Below are 20,774 nucleotides of genomic sequence, written 5' to 3'. Positions count from 1 at the left end.
GAAATGGTTAAACAATTAAGTGGCATATTATTAGAAAATAATAAACTGGATTAAGTAAGCAGTTTTACGTTATCTTGGAAAAATGACTAACAATAAAATAGAAACTTATGAGATGTACTAAATAGATTAAAGAAAGCCCGAAGTAGTTATACTATACTTATTAAATTCTGGAAAAACAAAAACGTAACAAATTCAACAAAAATTATTATTTTCAATAATAATCTTTAAGTTGTCCTACTATATGAATCTTAGATCTGGCATTACAATAAAAATAACATGAAAAAACTTCAAGTAATTATTTACAACTGTTTAAAAAGAATCTTGCATATCAAGTGGCTCCATAAAATTTGTATTGCAGAAATCATTAGAAAAGCAAAATAGAAACCCATTGACTTGGAAATTAATAAAACGTATATGGAAATAGATTTGTCCTGTTCTACGCAAGCCTGAAACATTTAGATGAATTTAAATAAAATTAATTAAGATCATAATAATTAAATTAACAATTAAAATGACAATTTTAATTGTTAATTTAATAACAAATGCATACTTCATACTACATTTAATAAGAAATGCATAATTATAATGACAATTAAAATTTAATTTAACGATAGAAGCGGATTCGGAGTAAAAAGGAATATGTATGTATAAATAGAGGGTGTTCCAAAATTTGGCCAAAAATATTCAGAGGGATAATAAGAGATATCAAGATTATGAAAATTTACCATAAACTGGGGATCACAAATCACGTTTAAAGGGGAAAAATTACGAAACACCCACTCTTAAATACATCTACAAAAATATTACAAACTAACTAACCACAAATAGAGTAATTTGAGCAGTTAATGCACGAGCTATTTGAGCACGAGTCATTTAGCGTGACCTCAAAGGAAAAAATTACATAGATGAAGAGCTGGTGGATGCAGAGGCTATGTACTAAAGACTATGATCTTTTTATTCTAGCATTTAGTTAATGATGCGATTAATAAAGTAAAAACTTTGCAATTAATAGAGAAACCACAAATATGACAACAAATTAGTTTAATGACCTGTGGGATAAGCCATTCTCCCCCGCAGGTAAACTAAAATAAATAAAGAAGAATAAAGAACAGTTTTATAAGTGCCATAAAAGGGTTTACAATCAACTTTTTGTAATGGAAAGTAATGATAATAATAAAAAGTAATGTAAGTGAAGAAAAAGTTTGTTTTTCGAAACTTTACAACTTTAAATAAGTAAAATAAACTAAAAAAGTGAATAAGGAAAATAAAAAACCCAATTTGAACATCTACATATCTAAAACTTTAAACAAAGCATTAATTTTAAATAGTGTGTACTGTTTAATTGAAAGGACCGATCAACAGAGGTGGCTCAAAGCCTACCCAGCTTGAGATTGATGTGTACCAGCTAGTGTGAGAAGTAAAGACGTTCTAAGCCCAGTGCTGACTATATTTCCATAATCATGGGAAATCATGTTAGTTACGAAAAAGCCATAATCATGTTAGTTACGAAGTTGTGAAACCTTGGCCTCCAAAGCCCCTAAGGGGTCTACAACTTGCAGTCGCAGGAAGGATTTTTTACATTTTAATTTCACTGAAAAGATTTGTTGGATTACTGAAATGAATATGTAAATTAAATATTTAAAAAAAATACTCTGCTATTTAAAAAAGCGACAGTTTGGAATATTATTACGCACTTAGACACATTTTTCAACAAGAAAGAGTAATTGATAGTAATTTTTGAAATATAAAAAATTTAATTAAAAAATGTTTTTTTTTCTTTTTAAATTGTGGCTTATTATTATCCATATTGGCATTTTGCATAATTTTAGGTATCATTGCTGGCACTGGCTAAAGGGGGAAAAGCATTACTTAGCAGCTATAATAATCAATTGTGACGACCAAGCAATAGTAGATTATTAAATTCGTACATGACTGCGTCTTTAAAGAACGGCAATCTTTATAGCGCCATCTGCAAATTATATAGATGACGAATGAAAACAAGTTTTTATGATGTTTTCAGTAAGTCTTAACATTCGCAAAAATAAACAGTTAAAAGCGTATCAAAGTTGAGTCACATGTTGAATCACACTTCCGATAAAAACAAAGAGAATGGATATAAATAAAGACTATCTTTATATCTATGGATTTAAATGAAAACATTGCATCATTGATGAAAACATATGCTAAAAAGAAGTATCTATTGGCTTCCGAATAAATTTTAATGACAAGTTAATGAATTAACTAAGAATACTGTGTTGCATTTTATTGATACTTTATTCTGCTAACTTATATGTTCAACGAAATGCTTCATAATTTAAAAAATGTTTTCTATTTTATCCTTTTATTTTCTTTTGTGAATTGTTCCCAAGATCTCTATTGCAGGGATGAAAATAATCAATTTGTTGACTGGTAACTTCTTATTTTTATTCGTAAAATTTTTATGTTGATAATTGCTTATTACTTTTTAATTTTAAAATATAAAGCAGTCAAATGATAAAAAGGATTTCTTTCAAGTTTTAATGCAATTTATTTTCTTGGAAGTAATCTAGGAAGAATTTATTCTTGCCTTTGTCTGATACTACATTGTACTAAAATTGAATAAATTGAATGTACATAAATATTGATGTATTTTAGTTTTTACACATCTGAAGATTTATTTAGACTTTAAAGTTAGGGTTTCAATTTACTTTTGCTATAAACAGTTATTATTTTAATTACGTTTAAAGCAAAGTATAATGTTTATTTAACGTTACTCAATTAGATGTTCATTTAGATAAGAAGATTAAATTTAAATGTAAAAATTATTTATTATTTTTATGATATTTAAAAATGCAAAATATATGTGTCCATATTCAGATGTATAAAAAAGTTACATTAGTTTACGATTGCAATACTCTTTTGGTAGATTATATAAAGGCTTTGCTTGAATTATAATCTGAAATGTAATGTTAAGAAAAAGAAATAAGCTCTGAAAATTGTCTTTATTTATGCTTGAACTATATCTAAATATCATACTAACTCATAGTTATATGGGAAGCAAGATTGAACGTAAAAAATAAATAAAAATTAAATAAATAAGTAAATAAAAATTAAAAGAGAGAATGAAAAGTAAATAAATGAAAAAAAAAAAAAATAATTAATAAAATCTAATTGAAGGATTAGCTGCTTTACATTAATTTTAATCGTGTATACTAAGTGAAATTCTGGATTTTATATTTTAAAGTTTAATTCTTGGATTTTTATACAATAAAATTAAATTCATATTTAATATGATTTTGATATTCAAAACTGCTTACTTTTTATAAATATGCATACTAATATTTATATACATGTTACTATTTAACATTAGAGCATGACAGTGTTAAAAATGTTCACAGTTTCTAATAATTACGGTGAACAGTTGAAATTGTTTTTAAGTTTCTGTTCTATTCTCATAGATTGTTCTTAAGTTCCTATACTTTAGGAAAGAGGGAGCTTTAATCTATGTGCCATATTGTTTTACAATCTTTTTTTTCTCAATATTTTTATCTAAATACTTGTCAATTAAACTACAATATTTATGAGAAACCTTGAATTTAAGTATACAAAAGGATAATATACAATAAATGATTTCTTTTCTTTATTGAATTATAAGAGATATATTATTTTATTTGATTATTATGTTTTAATTTTGCATTTAATTAAGCGATTATTACTTGATACATTGTTATGAGATATAATAATTTTTAGATTAATTTCATATTTAAAATCTTTAAAATACTTACTTTATATTTTTTCTAGGTATGTAAACTACAAGCTTCCTAAAATTGAAAAAGGTTATTCTGGAACTTATCTTTCAGAAGGTAAAGCATATACTTATATTACTTCTAACATACCTGAATACTGGGCACTTTCTTCCAATAGCATCAATAGCAATGCATCGATGCTTGGTTATACAGTGCAACATTTGTTTAATGTTCAGAAGGTAAATTTTTTTTAAATTGTTGTGTGCTAATTTTTATTCAAATTATTATACCTACGCTTTGATATATCTTGCAATACAGTAGAGCGCTGATTATCCGAACTGCTCGGGACTGAACGTGGTTCGGATAAAAAAAAATTCGGATAATTGGAAAGTTGTTTAAAATCTAGTTTAGATTATTATTATTTATGCACTAACTTCCCTTCACACTTTGTCCAGATTTAGAACTGGCAGTACTATCTAAAATAGCTCTGTTTAAAAGTTTTTTTTATTTCAATTTTTGAATATTTTTTGCTTATTTTTTTTAGTTTTCTTCATTTTGAATTTTTGTTGTTGTCATATTTCAGCATTTTATAATTTTTTTTTGTCAATTATTGACTTTACTACATTTTTCTTTATTTTTTATTGCAAAAGAAATCCAGAAAAGACTTTTGTTTCAAAGAAGATGCTCTTTTTTAAGCAGCCATATCCCTTATTCTTTTTAAATAAATCCGCTGAACTGGATCAACATTATTTTGACGTTCTAGCCAATTCATTGCATTTTTCTACATGAGAAGGTCCACTATCTTGAACTTGATCACCTTCTTCCTCTTCGTCTGTGGAATTCCGATTTTCATTCAAAATTTCAGCAACGATTTCATCATTATTTAAAATTTGAAATCCTGGGACGTTTTCTGTGCATGGACCAGGGTTGGGTTTTTGCCGTCAAAAACTGGTTTTTGACATGACAGTGGTAAAAACTGTGTTTTTACCGGTAAAAACTGTCAAAAACCTACTGTTTTCTTTCATTTTTGGCATATAGCGGACAATAAATTTTTTTCACTGAATTGCCCTTATAAATGAATGTTGTAAATGATTGCTATTGAATTTGCAACTATATACATGTTTTCATATAGAAGGATATGCATTCATACGGAAATATTGTAATATACTTATTGAAAATAGTGATACTTAACTTTCATCATTATAGCTTGATTTGCAAAGGATTCAAAATTTTGCTCTTAATTGTTAGAAATAAACAAACAAACAGACAAAAAAAACTTGGAACTATTAATAAATTCAAGAACTAAAAAGAAGAATTTAAAATTTGGCATTTCTTAAATATTAGAAATAAGCTAAAAAAAACTTTCAAAACTTGTAACTATTAACTAACTCTAAGTCAGGAATGACTTGACATTCTTCAGTAATGTAATATGCCAAACAAAATGATGTTTGGAAATGTTGAAAATTTTGTTTAGCATCCTAATATTTTACTTCAAACAGTATGATTTGATATAATCATGTTGGGAAAATGCAAAAATCTGTTCTTAAATATCTTTTAACAACTTTTTTTCTAATTTTATTGCCCAAAAATGAATTAATTTTAAATCATAAGCAGTTAAACTCAAGTTAAAATACAGTTTTATCAAAATTGTGTTTTTGACAGAGGGTTTTTTGACATGACGGTAAAAACCATGGTATAAACCGGTAAAAACCGTCATGTGTCAAAAACTTGCCAACCCTGGCATGGACACCAGTCTTCTATTTCTTCTGCTGCATAACCTGGCATATTTTCAGTCAGAAGATCTACTGGTTCCAAATTTTAGAAAAATTGTTGATTAGTTAAAAAGTATTCTAAACTTGAAAAAAAAAAAAAAAAACTAATTCAGACATAGTTCGGATAATTGGATGTTCGGATAATTGGGGCTCTACTGTATCTAGAAAAAGCATCAGATATTGTATATAGTGTTAAACCGCACTTTTTTCAAAGTGTAATTGATTGTTAAGGATTTAGTTTAAAACTATTTTTTAATATTGATGGGTACTTTACATTTGTCCAGAATTTTTGTCAGCTAATAGCAGAGTTCTTCCTAAGTGTAAAATAGGGTCGGATATTTTTTTTAAAAAGGGTATTTTGAGTTTTGAAAGGGCACTAACCACTTAGCATCGTAAATATGTAAAATGTGTAATATTATGTAATAATTGAATTTTTAAATTTAACTCTCATACTATTTTATGAGTATATTTCAAAAAATAATCCTCTCTCATTATTAAAATATGAGAAAAATTTGTAGTTTATAAAAATAATTAAAGGCACGCTAAAGGCAATCTCTGTGTATATTTTTTTCAACAAAAAGAGAACTAACAAAAAATGATTAATTGATAAACAGTTTGAAAGCTTTTTCTATAATTTGAACTGAAAATTATGAAAAAAATGAACTTTTAAAGGTTTAGTTTTTTTAAAAAAGCTATTTATTTAAAAAATAGTTTTAAAATTTAAAATCTCTTAAAAAAAATATTAATATTCTCCCTCCCCAAAACAGAATTGTATTCCAGTGTCTAAATATCAATTTCATTTCTAAAGGGTATTTTATTTTGATAAATTTTTCAGAGCTCTTATTTGCTTTCGATTTTCCTTTTCCCAAAACTCTTTATTTGTACAAACATTAATTATTATATAAATTCAAGTATTGGAAATATTTCTAATCAAACTCTTAATATTTCAAGTCAGAGTATTAATAAGTTAAGATGTTCAAATTTGAAAAAATAATGAACAACTGATTTTTAAATTTTTTTCCTTTCAATTGAAATAACCAAATATATCTCATACGGATAAATTGTTTTAACAAAGAATACAGTATTGATTTTATTGTATTGATGTAAAATAAAATTTTTACTTTATTTCTTTATTCTATTCTTTTATTGAATATTGAATATTTAAATGCTTGTTCCTTTTTTTTTTTTATCTATCTTGTGTACAATTAAAATACAGGTTTTAAAAACTTTCATCTATAAGTTTTATTATTTCATTTTTAGAAAACTTCTTATCTCCTTTATAATGATGAACCACCTTTTGATAATGGAACTGCCATCGGACACTTGAAAGGTATGATATATCATTATTGTTGTTAAAATAACTAACTAGATATCTTTATTAATGTTTGAATATTCTAATTTATTTTTAGAAATATTAAGATTACCTATTTGTAGAGTTTTATAGTTTGCAATCATCTCAAAAGCAAATTTATTTGATGTGCTTAGATTTAACAAATCGATGTATCTTGGTATGTTTGTCAAAAAAAAAAAANAAAAAAAAAAAAAAAAAAAAAAAAAAAAAAAAAAAAAAACTTTATTTGCTTTCATAATTGAAGCAGAAAAAAGGCAAAATTTTTTGAGTACTAACATGCTGCTCTTTTTCAAGACAATATGTGAATGATGAAAAGAAAACAGTTAAAAATAAAAAGAGGCATAACACCAATGACAGGATAGTAATGGAAAACAAAACAAGAAGAAAGACTGGAGTAGACAAAGAGGCAAAACTAAATATACATTTCCATACAGTATGCAGGACTAAGGGAAAATGTTAGTCAATTATTTTGAATTGGTATTTGAATGATTGAATTAAGACTTAAAAATACAGTGTAACGTCCCATATCCGGACGTCCCTTTTCCGGAAGGGTCAATTTCCCGGACACTTTTTAACAATCAAAATAAACAAACATTTCTTCATCTTCCCCACTCTCTTAAAAAAAAAAAAGTATTTTGACAGGTTTTTTCCTTTCTTAGCTTCTAGTGATCTATGCATTAAACCCATAAATCAACAGAAAAGAGAACAGAAGATCTACCAAGACTGTACCGTTAGTAACACTCCTCCTCTGGAATGCAGGAAAGGAGGGGGGGGGGGAGATTTGTTTTCAAAAGAGCACAATTGAGTCCCCTCCCCACTTCTTTCCTGTGCAGCTGGCTAGTAAAAGAGGCATTTCCTGGAACCTTTTTGATAAAGTGTTAGGGAAAGAAGTACTATGAAAAAGGGTAAACACAGCAAACGTTAAAGTGGAGGGGGAATCCCCTTTAGTCACACAAGAAAAAATAAAGAGAACCCAATCAGCATGCCACGCCTTTATGCTTGATTGATAGCCAATGATGGGAGAGAAAATAAGAATTTGTCACTACCCCGCCCTCAACTTGAATGACAAGTAAGGAGGAAATGAATTTTTCTTCTCCACCTACCCACCTTATTGAATGACGGGAATTTCCCCTTCTTGCTTGAATCGTTCTAGTTCAAAATGGTGGAGAGAGCAATTAATATTTTCATAACTGGGAATTTTTTTCGTTTTCTATATTTATTTTTAGAATAGCAATAATTATTTTTTTTCTAATATTTTGTTTTTGATTGATTAGATATCATTCTAATACTAAAACATTATTGCCCGAAAAATAATGTTATTTAATTTCTGCTTCTTAGATTCAGATCATTTTAATCTCTGTTTACCTTGGGGGTCTATTATACGGAAAAATCGATTATCCGGACTTCGGAAAGTCCCGCCGATTCCGGATACGCGACTTTCCACTGTATCAAGACAATCTGATATGCTCGAAAGGAAAAGAATTTTGGTGGCAACAAAGTTAGATTTGTGTTTAAGGTTTCAACAATGTGCGGCTTGTAGATGATACATCAAATGTTTCTGTCATCTAAATTTAATCTAAATTTTGGGGAACTTTTTGTTGCCTAATCTATCTCAGATTTCATCTTGACCCTGTGGCAGAATTTTTTTGAGCTATCTGCGACATAACTGTCCAGCATCTTTCTGCAAGATACTTTAAATAATAAAAAACATATATGTTACTAATTTAAAATAACAAAAGTTTGTGTAAAAAAGTGTTTACAAAAAAATATATATTTTTATTTAATTGAACATGTAATAATTTTTTATTCTAATATTATAGGTGATATTCTCGCATTTTGTAGGGGATGGAACGTACAAATTATTTCTTTCCTTGCTTTTTGTAAATAATCATCACAATAAAAAAATAATTAAAAATCAGGAGATCCGTAGTAGTAATTGCCGAAAAAAGATAGACGATGAAATTGCTCGAATCGGACTTCTCAAATGCGTGTTTCCTTTTGAGATTAGGTTGTTGTAATAAATAACATCATATAAAAATATCTGATTTAAAAATTATGGAGAAATAAATAGCTATAACTGCCAAAAATTCGATAGAATTATTATAGAATTATTATTCAATAGAATTTTTATTAGTAGTAGAATTATTGCCTTAAGTAAATAATCAAATTCACGTTTCGAATTTTTCATATTGTTTGAAATATATCGGGATATTTAAAATCCATGTGAAAATCAATATCAATAACTGCCGAAAATACAATCGAAACATTACATCGATTTACGATACTATTGGTGTAAATTGAACACGTCAAAAAGTGATTATCTAAATGCATGATTCAAATATTAGGTGTAAATTTCTGTAGAAAAGAAAAGTATATATTTTTTTACTTTTCAAACGAAAAATCTTTCTGCAGGAACTCTGTACCGTTCTGAGACGATGTTGCTGTGTCGTTGCGATTCTGTCACAGGGCATCTTGATATGTTTTATTATAATGATGAGTGGTTTGTATCATAATAATAAATTCTGTTTAAGCAATTTAATTATTTGGGTTTTAAAAGTAATGCTAGGATGTAAAAAAACCCCCAGTTAATTACAGTTTGAAACTTATTCTTTTTTTTTTTATAATCAAACTGTTGTAATCGCAATGGAGATTGCTAATTTAGTTAGTATATGAATTATACTAATTATGAAACATGTTTGTTTTATTTTTTCATGTTTGAAACTTTAGGTATTGTTGCATTTGATGGGACTTCAGGATTCTGGATAGTGCACAGTATACCAAAATTTACTGGTATTGACAAGTATGAGTATCCTAGCAATGCCCTAGAAAATGGTCAAAGCATTCTTTGTATGTCATTTCCAGCTTCAGCCTTAAATGCTATTTGTAAGTCAATATCATTGAAAGTTATGTTTTAAAAATAATTTTTATTAAATGTTTAAATACATGTTTTTGAATCAACTCTGAGTTATATTTGATTTTAATTTTAAACGGATATTAAGTATGTGCTCATATTATTTAATAAAACTAATATTTCTATGGAATTTTATTCAGTATAAAATCAATATATTTCAAGCAATGGAATAATAATGAAAAAGTATTTTTATTTCCAACTATGTTTAGTTTTGCATTCTAATATTAATTGAATACTTATTGCAATATTTAGTTTCTTGTTTTGATCTCTCATATGAAGTCCAAGACAATATTATTAGGAGAAGTAAGATGTCAGTTTCTAGTTCAGACTTTTAAACTTTTTTCAAACAGACTTCTAAACTTTAAAATTATTATTTTTTTTCTGGACCTAAACTAAAAATGGATACATACAGTAGAGAACTGTTTTATCCTCTAGGATAAAAATTGGAAGAGTTTTTCTGCTCGTTGAAGTAACTGAAAATGTTTGGTTTGGAAGGCATCGGTCCAACCTAGTTTGCTGTTCCATGATTGATAAAAATGCATATTTTTATAACTATTTCAAAAAATTTATCACAATTTTTAACTATGGATATCTTTTAAAATATTTTTTCTTATTCTTTAGCAGTTGAAATATGAAGAATATAATGATTTGCTAGAATTCATCATTGTTAAAGCATATTTTAAAAATTTAGTGACAATATTTTTATAACTATTTCAAAAAATTTAACGCCATTTTTAACTATGGATATCTTTTAAAATATTTTTTCTTATTCTTTAGCAGTTGAAATATGAAGAATATAATGATTTGCTAGAATTCCTCATTGTTAAAACATATTTAAAATTTTAGTGACAAAACCAAGAATGAATAAATCATTAATGAATATTATTATAAATATTATAATTAATATTTTTAAGATATGAAATCTTAGTTTTAAAGTAGACTTTTGATTATGTGGTATCTTGATTTTCTTACACATTTGGTTATTCAATGACCTCTTTACTTAAATATTATATGTGCGAATATATAATAAATGTGTTAATATGAGAATAATATTTGAGATGGAAGCAAAACATCCTGAATTTTATTTTAAATAGATTTTTCATTGTGTTAGATAATTTTTTTTCTAACAGCGGGCGCTTGAAATTTAGTGACAAAACCAAGAATGACCAAATCATTAATGAATATCATAAAAATATTATAATTAATATTTTAAAGACATGAAATCTTAGTTTTAAAGTAGACTTTTGATTATGTGGCATCTTGATTTTCTTACTCATTTGGTTATTCAATTATCACTTTGCTTAATTATTATATATGAGAATATATAATAAATATGTTAATTTGAGAATAATATTGGATATATTAGATGTTCTGTTGAACAATCATGACCTGCTTTAAGTCTGAAATTAGCAACAGATTTCTTACAGAATGTATGACTATAGTCTTTACAACTTTCCTAAATCTTTTCCAATCGTTTTGAATTGGATAGTAATTCTTGCTCTGTTCTGTGTATTAATTTCATTGTAAATAGACTCTTTAAAGAACTTATAGAGAGTGGCAAAGTTAGCTGTTTTTCCTGTGTATCCATCTTTTCTAAAGAATCTGCTTTCACATTATCATCTATACCTACATGTGTTGGGATTCATTGAAATACTATGACTTTATTATTATTTTTAAGGGATTTGATTGTTTGTTTAATATGTGAGATTTGTGTGGCATAAAATTCTGTTCCTGAGTTTTTATTGTGTGAAGTTTTTAATCTTGCAAATGTTCCTAGAGATTGTCTCTTTATTTCTGTGGTAATAAAGATTACTGTTATATTTCCGCATGGCCAATAAAGGAGTGTTTTTTTTTATTGCACGTGTGATAATTCGAAGTACTTGTTTTGTACCCTCTCCAAAAAGTCTATTTTAGTCTTAAGTCTTGTGACTGTACTTTGCTTCCATATTTGATGAATATTTTTATGTATGCTTTATAAGTTTTGTTTAGAGTATATTGATTACAGCCCCATTTGGCTCCTGTTAGTCTTTTCATCAGTTCTTTTTTCGACAAGTATTTGATGTGATCTGCAAAATGCAGTCTGTTTTCCAGGATCACTTCTAAGTATGTGGGGTTATTACTATTATTGAAAATTGTATTATTTATATAGAGGTTCAAGACAAATTTTTTGTGTGTCGTATGGTGAAAATTTGGTAAGTTGTTTTTGACGCATTAATAAATATATTATTGTCCTTTTACCAATCATTCATTGTTTTCAGTACTTCATTCAGTGTTCTTTCAAGTGTTTTCTTTTAGTCTTGTTGTTTTCTTGTGTTTTTTGCTTTTTTTCCAAATTACTACGCCAACAGCGAACAGGCACAATTCTATGTTCTTGATTTTTTTAAGTTTAAGCACCAAATCGTTTATATAAATATTAAATAAGAAGCAGCTGGTAATGGCACCTTGAGGTAGTTTTATTTTGCTCTGTTAGTATTTATAATCTTTCTCATTCTAGCGAGTTTGGCTCCATTTTTCGGCAGACCAGTTGATCATTTTACCTCTGATACTATGACCATGATTTTATTTAAACCATGTACATTTTACTTGTCGAAGTTCTTTTTCAAAAGGGAACAGGCCAAGTAATTTCAGAGCAATAATAATTTAAAAATATTACTTTTTATTTGAAATAACAACTTTATTAATTTGTGCTTTTATTGGATAATTTGTGATTTTATTATTTATCTTTTGACTGCTTTTTTTCAGAGTCAAATATTTAAATCCACATTTTTCGGATTGGGATATCCTCCTCCTCTGAATTTTGTTTAATAATAATCAAAATTCGTTGAAAAAAAAAGTGTGTTCATTCAAATATTCTGTTTCGTTTTGTGACTTAAAATGTCACCTCTAATTTACTCATATATTCAAGACCTCAAATTAGAAACTTTCCACGATAAAATCATTATATCTAAAGTTATTCCAATCTTCTTTGCTATTCAAATGTCTTTCACGCTGTACAAGATATAGTTCAATTAATAAGGTAGTATTTTGGCACTTTCTCAGGGTTAAATTAATTTTAAATAAAAAAAAAAAAAATCAAAATGAAACTAAATTGTTATACTATGCTATGTTGTAACTAATGTTACATTTAGGACTTTAATTTATGTAACACACTTTTTACTGAATGTTTTTAATTTTATCCTTGATGATTGGTAATTGCTATTATTTTTCCAGGCAATCAGTTATTGTTTTCTCATCCCAAAATTTACAAATATGGAATTACAGATGAAGTTCTAGGATTGCTTGATGATAAAGCCCGGACAATTTTCTCAAAAAACCCTAATTTTGTTCATAAGCCACCATTTGAAAGTAATGTTGCTCTAAAAAGTATAAATCAAAAGTCATTTGTTAGTTTTGCTAAAGACAATCAGTTAGTAGAAGGTAAGAAGAGAAATATATCAATTTTTGTATATTTTATTTCATGTGAATAAATTACAAGCTGTTATAAATTCACTAGATTAAGTAATATTAATATTTATTATAAAGTAAACTGACATTCAAAGAAATTTTGTTATGTAAACTTTGCTTCAGCAGTCAATTATAATTCTATTTGTTTAAAATGTTTTTATATTTTTTAAAACAATGATTGAGGTATTAAGAGCAACTAGTGGGCTGCGCCCCCTGCTCTCTAAGGCTCGCCAACCCCCGAAAATTGCTACGCAATCTTATATGGTTTGCTTTGCAAACCAAGCTCGTTTCGCTCGCTACTAACTTAGGTTCATTGCAAACGCACAAAATTCTAAGAATTCAAAACAATAATTCAAATCCATAAAACAACTTTAAAAAAAAATACATCTTTTTAGTAAATACTAAGTCATTAAAATAAATTTGAATTCAAATAAATGACATGTAATTCGTTAAACCTATTAGAAATGTGCTATAGTATAAAATCTTAAGATAAAATTTCTAAAACTGATATCTCTTTAAAAAGGTTAAAATTTTGGCTATAATAAAGTCTATTAAAAATTTAAATAAGTGAATTGCAATGGAAAAACCTGCATAAACAAAACATTATGTTTTTAAAAAATAATAACCATGAACGAAAAGATTACTCACTTCTGCCTAGCTTAATAGTATGAGATTGCAGTAGCTGAATTGAGCAACCTGCTGATACTCTCTCTGGTTATTTCAGTTTCCATTTTAAAAGCGCTATATGTTGAGCCACCTAAGCAAGATTTGGCATGTGACATTTTTAGCGACAATCATTGGTCGATTTTCTAGCCTTGCCATTCGGGGAGTTGTAATGAGGCTTTTTTTTGTCGCAGTGTAAGAGAAATATATTTATAGATAAGGGTTTTAAGCTGATCAACTGGGGGCACATGAAGCAAAATTTATTTAGCTCCTGAACTATCAAGTAGCATGAAGCAAAAAGATCCTTTCAGGTTTGAAAAAATTCTGCAGTATTAGGAAGACGATTAATTTATCTTAATGCTATTTACTTTATTTTTCTTATTTAATTTTTATCTTTTTATTTATGCCTCAGTGCAAGTTTAAGGTTAATTATATTTATTTCCTTTTTCATTTTATGTTTATAGCAATGGATTTACTGTAGGGAGAGAAATGTTATTTTTAGCAAATATTTTCAAGTAAAATGACTATCCAAACATATAAATGATACGAAAAATTCTATTTTTTGTAAAACTTATTGCAACTATATAATTAAACCGAAATAGTATGTGATAAAATTCATTTTCTGAATAGTAAAAGTTAACTTTTGTAATAATGAAAATTTGTAATTTTATTATATTATTTAATTATATACTTATTCATTTATGCATTTTTTTCTCTTCGTATCGTTGGTAAGCTTTCTATACTGGATATAACTCAAAATGCATGTTTGCAAAAATGAACACAGCAAAAATGCCTTTCAACCCAAATTAAACAACTAAACAGGAAATTTCATGTTTACTTTTTCTTACTTATTTAAACACTAAGTAAATTCCAACAATTAAATTTACAACTACTTTTATAAATTTATAGGACCCGCAGCAATTTTGTAAAAACAACTGTTGACTTTTTAATAAAATGTACCAAGTGATTTAGTAGAATTGACTATATCATATGAATTTTTTTGATACACTTATTTATTCTTTATAAAGCAAACAATACTTATAAAAGAAGTTTAAAAAATGGAATCAAATGCTCTGTCCATTTTCGTAAGTTGCTATGACCAATTGCTTAAACACTCATTTTTAGCTACATTGATTTTTGTAATAATTTATTAAGAGCTGTGTCTACATTTGTAAGCATGCATTTTTAGCCATGTCCAGTTTCCTACGCACACATTTTGAGCTGTGTTTATTTTTGAAAACTATTTTGAGCCGTGTTTGTTTTGGTAAACACATTTTTAGTTATGTCTAGAATAAAAAGCTCTCTGATGATATGTGACTCATTCACGCCTCTTTCAAATAGGATTTATCTACACCCTAACCATTTTATTATTACAATACTTATGTTGGGTTCAACATAATATGTTCTAGTTTTTCAATCCCTTATCCAAAAATGTTTCTTAAGCAAATGCTGTCCTTGTATCAAGTTTTTATTTGATAAAAAAAGTTATCAGCTTTTTTGAAAAATTAATTTTGAGAAATTGATTACAAAAACATTTAAATGTCTTTTATGACTCTCAAAAGCTAGCATTTATGTAATTTTAATTTTTTACAAAAGAAACAAACCTCTAAAACCTCATTCTTTTCATTATTTGTAAGGCCTGTTTTAATATATATTGTATTATTTAAAATTAAACAGCAGTATTTAAATCATTGTCTAATGTAAAATGAAATAAAGATGATAAAATAAGTCCTGCAATTTTAATAAACCAAATTTGTGCAGCTTTTATTCATAATAGTAAAAAAAGTAATTATATGGCTTTGTGCAAGAATAATATTTTTCATACTAAATGCTTCAGATGAATTTTGAAAATAGACTTGCCAATTAAATTCACAAATAGCGAACTCTATTATAAAACAAAAACTAAATTCGTCATTATAGAAATGAAAAAACAAAGATTCGTCTTGATAGGACACACACTAAGAATGTCCCCAAAAGACTCAACTAGAGCAGGTTTGATATCGGCATCGGATGAGAAAAGAGGTTGGCTGAAACTGACCTACACACAAATGATAATAAAAGAATAAGGCATCCTGGGATGGCTCAGCTGGGAAAGTGCAAGGGAAGTGGCTTTTGACAGGCAGAGTTGGAACACTAAACTTGCAGCTTCATGCATCACCAGGCATAAATAGTATTAAGTAAAGTCACAGACTTTTGGTAAAAACTAATTGGAATTAAAAGACTCTAGGGGGCATGTAATTTTTCTCACTCTTTTTACCACACAAGAGATAACTGTTGTTACATTTATGCTTAGTTCTTGTACTAAATGAAACAGCTATATTATCTTTAGTCAAAATGTATGAAAAAAAAAATTAAAATTTTTTTGGTTTTTCTAGTTCTTACTCCAAGCGCCTCAATCACATTATCTTGCAAAATAATTTTATATTTCAAGATTTAGTTTGAAGTTATTTATCTTATTTTCCTTTCCAGATCTGTATAGCAAAATTGTTGCACCAGCATTGGGTACTTCATTGGCTACAGAAACATGGCGAAGAGGTTCTGGTGGTTACCTTCCACCCTCTTGTGAATCAAAATATTTAGTTTTAAACATTGAATCTATAAATATGACCATTTCCGACATAAATATCGTTTTCAAATCAACAGAAGATCACAGCAAATGGGCAGTTTCTATGGACAACTCTAAGCCCTGGATATGCATAGGAGACATAAATAGAATGGTAAGCTGAAGATTTTGCAAATTTATTATAATTTTTTTTTCAAAATCATAATTTTCCAATTATTTTGCACTTTTATATGAATGACTTTTATTGAGATTTTTGAAGTATGATTATGGTTATTTTAAATACATGTTTTCATACATGGTTATTTTAAATACATATTTTAAGATCATGTTTTCATGTTAATATACTCGTATGTTAAAAAATGTAACATTTAAAAAATTAGCGTGATTGAAAAATTTTGAACTTGTAATGACAAAATTACTGTCATGTTGTTTTTAAACATGGCTGTAATTAGATTTTTCTAGTTAGTTAATTTCCAAGAGAGCCAGTTATTTTCTTAGTTAGACAGTTATTTTCTAAAATTTTAATGGTATTCAATATTTAAATTTATTTTGCTTTTTACATTTATTTATTAAAATAGTACAAAAAGTCATGGTTAATAACTTTAAATTCATTTCATCTTTTTTCTTCATCCTCCACTTAAGAGCCAAATAATGGATTGTAACTCATAACGGTTCAGAAAAGTTTCATGAATAATTATAGTCACATAATAATAATGATCTAACTAATTGTAACTAACTGATAATTATTAGAATGTTGCAAAATAATTAATTGGATCAAATGAATGAAAGTTTCATGCCATTTATGTGTTGGCATTGGTCTGTTAAGGTTTAAAAATTGGTGGCTGTTGTTCAATCAATTTTGAATTAACTTTTATTCCATCAGTTCAAACTGCACCAGTGAAAACTAATTCCAAAGTAATTGATAAAAAGTAGCCAACTTTATCTAAGCAATTCATTGTTTGGATATTCATCAAAAAATTAAGTCAAGGATAATTAAAATAAATTAGAGGGATTTAATTGTTTAGCTGAGAAAAACTGAAATTTTAACCTACAAAATGTTATTAACTTTTATCCTTGGCAATTTAACGATCAAAATGAATTACTTTTAAAATGCACAGATAGTATTTTAATGATGCATATTAGGTAGTTGAATAAATGTTATCTAATCTAGGAATTAATGATTTTGGTTATATATCTCAAGAAAAGATTTAAATTTATGTAAGAGCATTACAAGTCAATAAGTGGCATGCTATGTGCTATTTACTGAAATTTGTGCTATTTATCTGTGGAAACCTTTTGTTAATCCTTTGTAATTTTAAGTGTAGGGGTAATTAGTACAAGTGTAGGGGGAATTTGTGAAATTTTTATTTATACTGCCATGCCTAGTTTAGTAAAAGACTCATGTTTCTTAATATACAGAGGTTGTTAATCTATGTTTTATGTAATTTGTCTGAAATTGCAATTGAAAGAGTTTTTGGTATGATGAAAAAATTAATAATTTATGTTAAATTATAGAAATCACAAGGAAAACGAGGTGGTGGTACTGTATGCTTCGAATCCAAACAAGTTTGGCAGGCTTATTCTTCTGTAATTTCCAACACTGACAAATGTCCTGTTACTTGAATTTTAAAAATTGAGTTTATTTGTTGTCTTTTTTTTTTTATACAAACATGATTTGATATAAACATGCTGTGTGTTTTTCTTTTAAGAACTAAATTGTGAATCTTCATTAAATTAAATGTTTATTTATTTATTTAATTTATTGGCTAATTTTTTAGTGCTGTGAAATATCTGAGTTTTGTTTTACGAATTTTATTATTCTCCTTCAAATATTATATGTGAATTGTCAACATTATTTTAAACAATAATATATTAAAAAAAATCATTTTCATTATAATTACTTGTTTTGTTATGTATTTGAATGTTCTTAAAAATATTGATAAAGCAAATTGTAGATAAATAATATAATTGCAAATATATTTGTCAAATTTTTTTAAAATCTAAAAAAAAAAAGTTAAATTCAAAAATTTAAATCTTCTGGGGTAAATGCTCGTTATCTTAAAATTTTGATGTGGATAAACAAATGCTGATGTAATGTAAAACATGATTAAATTTCATGGTATTAAGTAACACTATTTTGATCAAATTATTTTTGCAAATTGAGGTTATAAATGTCCTAATTATTTTCGTAAGTTGAGGCTATAAATGACCAAATTATTTTCGTAAGTGGAGGTTATAATTGACAAAATTATTTTTCTAAGTGGAGATTATAAATGACCAAATTATTTTTGTAAATTAAGGTTATAAATGACCAAATTATTTTTGTAAATTAAGGTTATAAATGATCATTTTATTTTCATACGTTAAGGTTATATGCAGATTGAGTAAATTTAGAGTTGGTTTATGAAAGATTTGTATTTGAAACATTTAAAATACAATACATGTAATGCAATATGAAATTTCGCAATTACTTTTCTCATATTAATTTAGAGTAGTTTATCAATTTATCTATTGGTAGATATCATATTTTCATAAGTTATTGATCTGTCCTTTTATTTAAGTATTAATGTAATATTTATCTATTAGAATTTCATTAGATCTGTTCTATTATTTTCATTTTGTATGTATTGTCATTTTTATTTATTGCCCAAAATTGAAGCAATTTGTGATTGGTATTATTAGTAGTATACTTAAGTATTATTTATTTTCATATCTTTTTGTGATTTGTTTGTAAAGTGTATAACATAATTTTTTTAAACCATGTCTTATAGATCTCTAGTGTGATTTTGGTATGAGATTTAATTTTTTAAAACAATTTTACTGAAGATGAATTGAAATTAAAACATAGATTTTGTAAATTATCTGTTGTTTCTGAATTTGATGCTTCTCAATTCATTGTAATCTCCTTTTATTTCAATTAATTTATTTTTGTTGGATTTATAATAAAATATGTTTTTGAAAAAAAATTTTTTTTTAATGTGTATTTTATTTTTAGTTTGACTTTTTGTTTTTATCTCTAACTTTTAAGTCTTGATATTAAATGTTAAATTTTCGATTTCAATATCATATTTGTGTATTGGTTTGCTAAGAGGGAAACCCTGAAAAGAATCTTTTATTATTGACTTAAGAACTAATGCTATTAACTGTATTTTTATATTTAATAGATATTTTGTATGATAATAAAAGTGTAATCACTCTTTTTCTTCTTTTTTTCCATTTTTTTCCCTATCTCCCCAAAGTAATTATTGTAATGAAAACAAAAACTTTTTTAGTTATTTCTGTTTGGTTTACGTAAAACAAATAATGAAAATCATGATGAAAAATGTATTTAAGCAGAAAAATAACTATGCCAGGTTAGTTTAAGAAATAAAATATCTCCTGAAAGTCAAAATAAAAATTGATGTAATTTCTGACATTGCTAATTGAGGTAATTCTAGCATTGCTGATTTGGAAGCAACAGAAGTGAGAATGGCTCATTTCTTCTGTGTTCTCTTTTCTTCAGTGTTCTTTTCTTTGAAATTCCCAAACCATGTTGTATCTTTAATTTTATATTTTTCTAATCAAAACAATATGCTAAAAATTTAAAAAAATTTCTGAAATTTAAAAAAAAAAAACGTGTATTTGCTAAGTTTAAGCTTGAAACATTTTTTCCTAAGTATAGATATTTTGATTTATATTCAAATTTCTTATGAAATCAAATGTTTTCAGAATTGAAGTGATTTTAATAAGCAGTGGGTACTGTATCGTTAAAGGAGGTTGTCTCCATCCATCTCGGGAGTAAGAACAGGGAGTTAAGCAAAATTAGTTTGTCTGCATTGAATTAATTGCCTCTTATACAAGCCACCATGCAGCTTTTTATAATTTTTCATCAGATAGCTTGTAGGTAAGTAATCTATTTACGTCGCACTAAGCGACGGTCTGGAAAACACCCCTGAAGGTGATGCGAAGACATGACATCACAATTTTGATCCTCTGTCGAGGGGATGACTCCCCTGCTTTGGTATCCCGATCTACCTGCGTGCGAAGTTGAGCACTTAACGATAGAACAGTTTAACGAGGACTGATACCACGCACACCGGTCCCCGGCACGCTGAGCAGAGTGATCACCCACCCACTTACTGACCGCAGCCAGTGATGCTTGAGTTCGGTTCTACTGGGTCTTTAAGATCAGTCCACTGCGGAACTTCAGATAACTCATAAAACTCTGTACGTTTGAAGGGGAAATAGCCTTATGTTCTGGTGGCTTAAGACATTCTTTTATTAATCTATTTTGAAGGTCAATGACAATCACCGACAAAAATGTGACGCATAAATTCTTAAACTCGGACTGTCATTTTAGTGTTGG

The 20,774-nt window shown here is 27.2% G+C and overlaps 1 protein-coding gene across 1 annotated transcript; it reads left to right on the top strand.

Annotated features, from left to right (window-relative positions):
• The first annotated feature begins 2,014 nt into the window (after nucleotides 1-2,014).
• LOC107438334 (deoxyribonuclease-2) lies at nucleotides 2,015-19,395 on the top strand. Its single transcript, XM_016050606.3, has 7 exons — nucleotides 2,015-2,409; nucleotides 3,781-3,964; nucleotides 6,758-6,827; nucleotides 9,576-9,731; nucleotides 12,970-13,176; nucleotides 16,336-16,583; nucleotides 17,945-19,395. The coding sequence occupies exons 1-7, from the start codon at nucleotides 2,291-2,293 to the stop codon at nucleotides 18,050-18,052; spliced, it is 1,092 nt and encodes a 363-aa protein (XP_015906092.1). The 5' UTR covers nucleotides 2,015-2,290; the 3' UTR covers nucleotides 18,053-19,395.
• The last annotated feature ends 1,379 nt before the right edge of the window (nucleotides 19,396-20,774 follow it).

This window comes from Parasteatoda tepidariorum, chromosome 6, assembly GCF_043381705.1.
Source record: "Parasteatoda tepidariorum isolate YZ-2023 chromosome 6, CAS_Ptep_4.0, whole genome shotgun sequence".
Lineage (NCBI taxonomy): Eukaryota > Metazoa > Arthropoda > Arachnida > Araneae > Theridiidae > Parasteatoda > Parasteatoda tepidariorum.
The sequence above is the reverse complement of the archived record's forward strand: the minus strand, read 5'-3'. Positions and strand labels throughout refer to the sequence as shown.

Coding starts and splice junctions, on each gene's coding strand:
- LOC107438334 (XM_016050606.3), top strand. CDS start 2,291: ATGTTCAACGAAATGCTTCATAATTTAAAAAATGTTTTCTATTTTATC. Junction 9,732..12,969: donor TTCAGCCTTAAATGCTATTT/GTAAGTCAATAT, acceptor TTATTTTTCCAG/GCAATCAGTTATTGTTTTCT. Junction 13,177..16,335: donor AGACAATCAGTTAGTAGAAG/GTAAGAAGAGAA, acceptor TTTCCTTTCCAG/ATCTGTATAGCAAAATTGTT.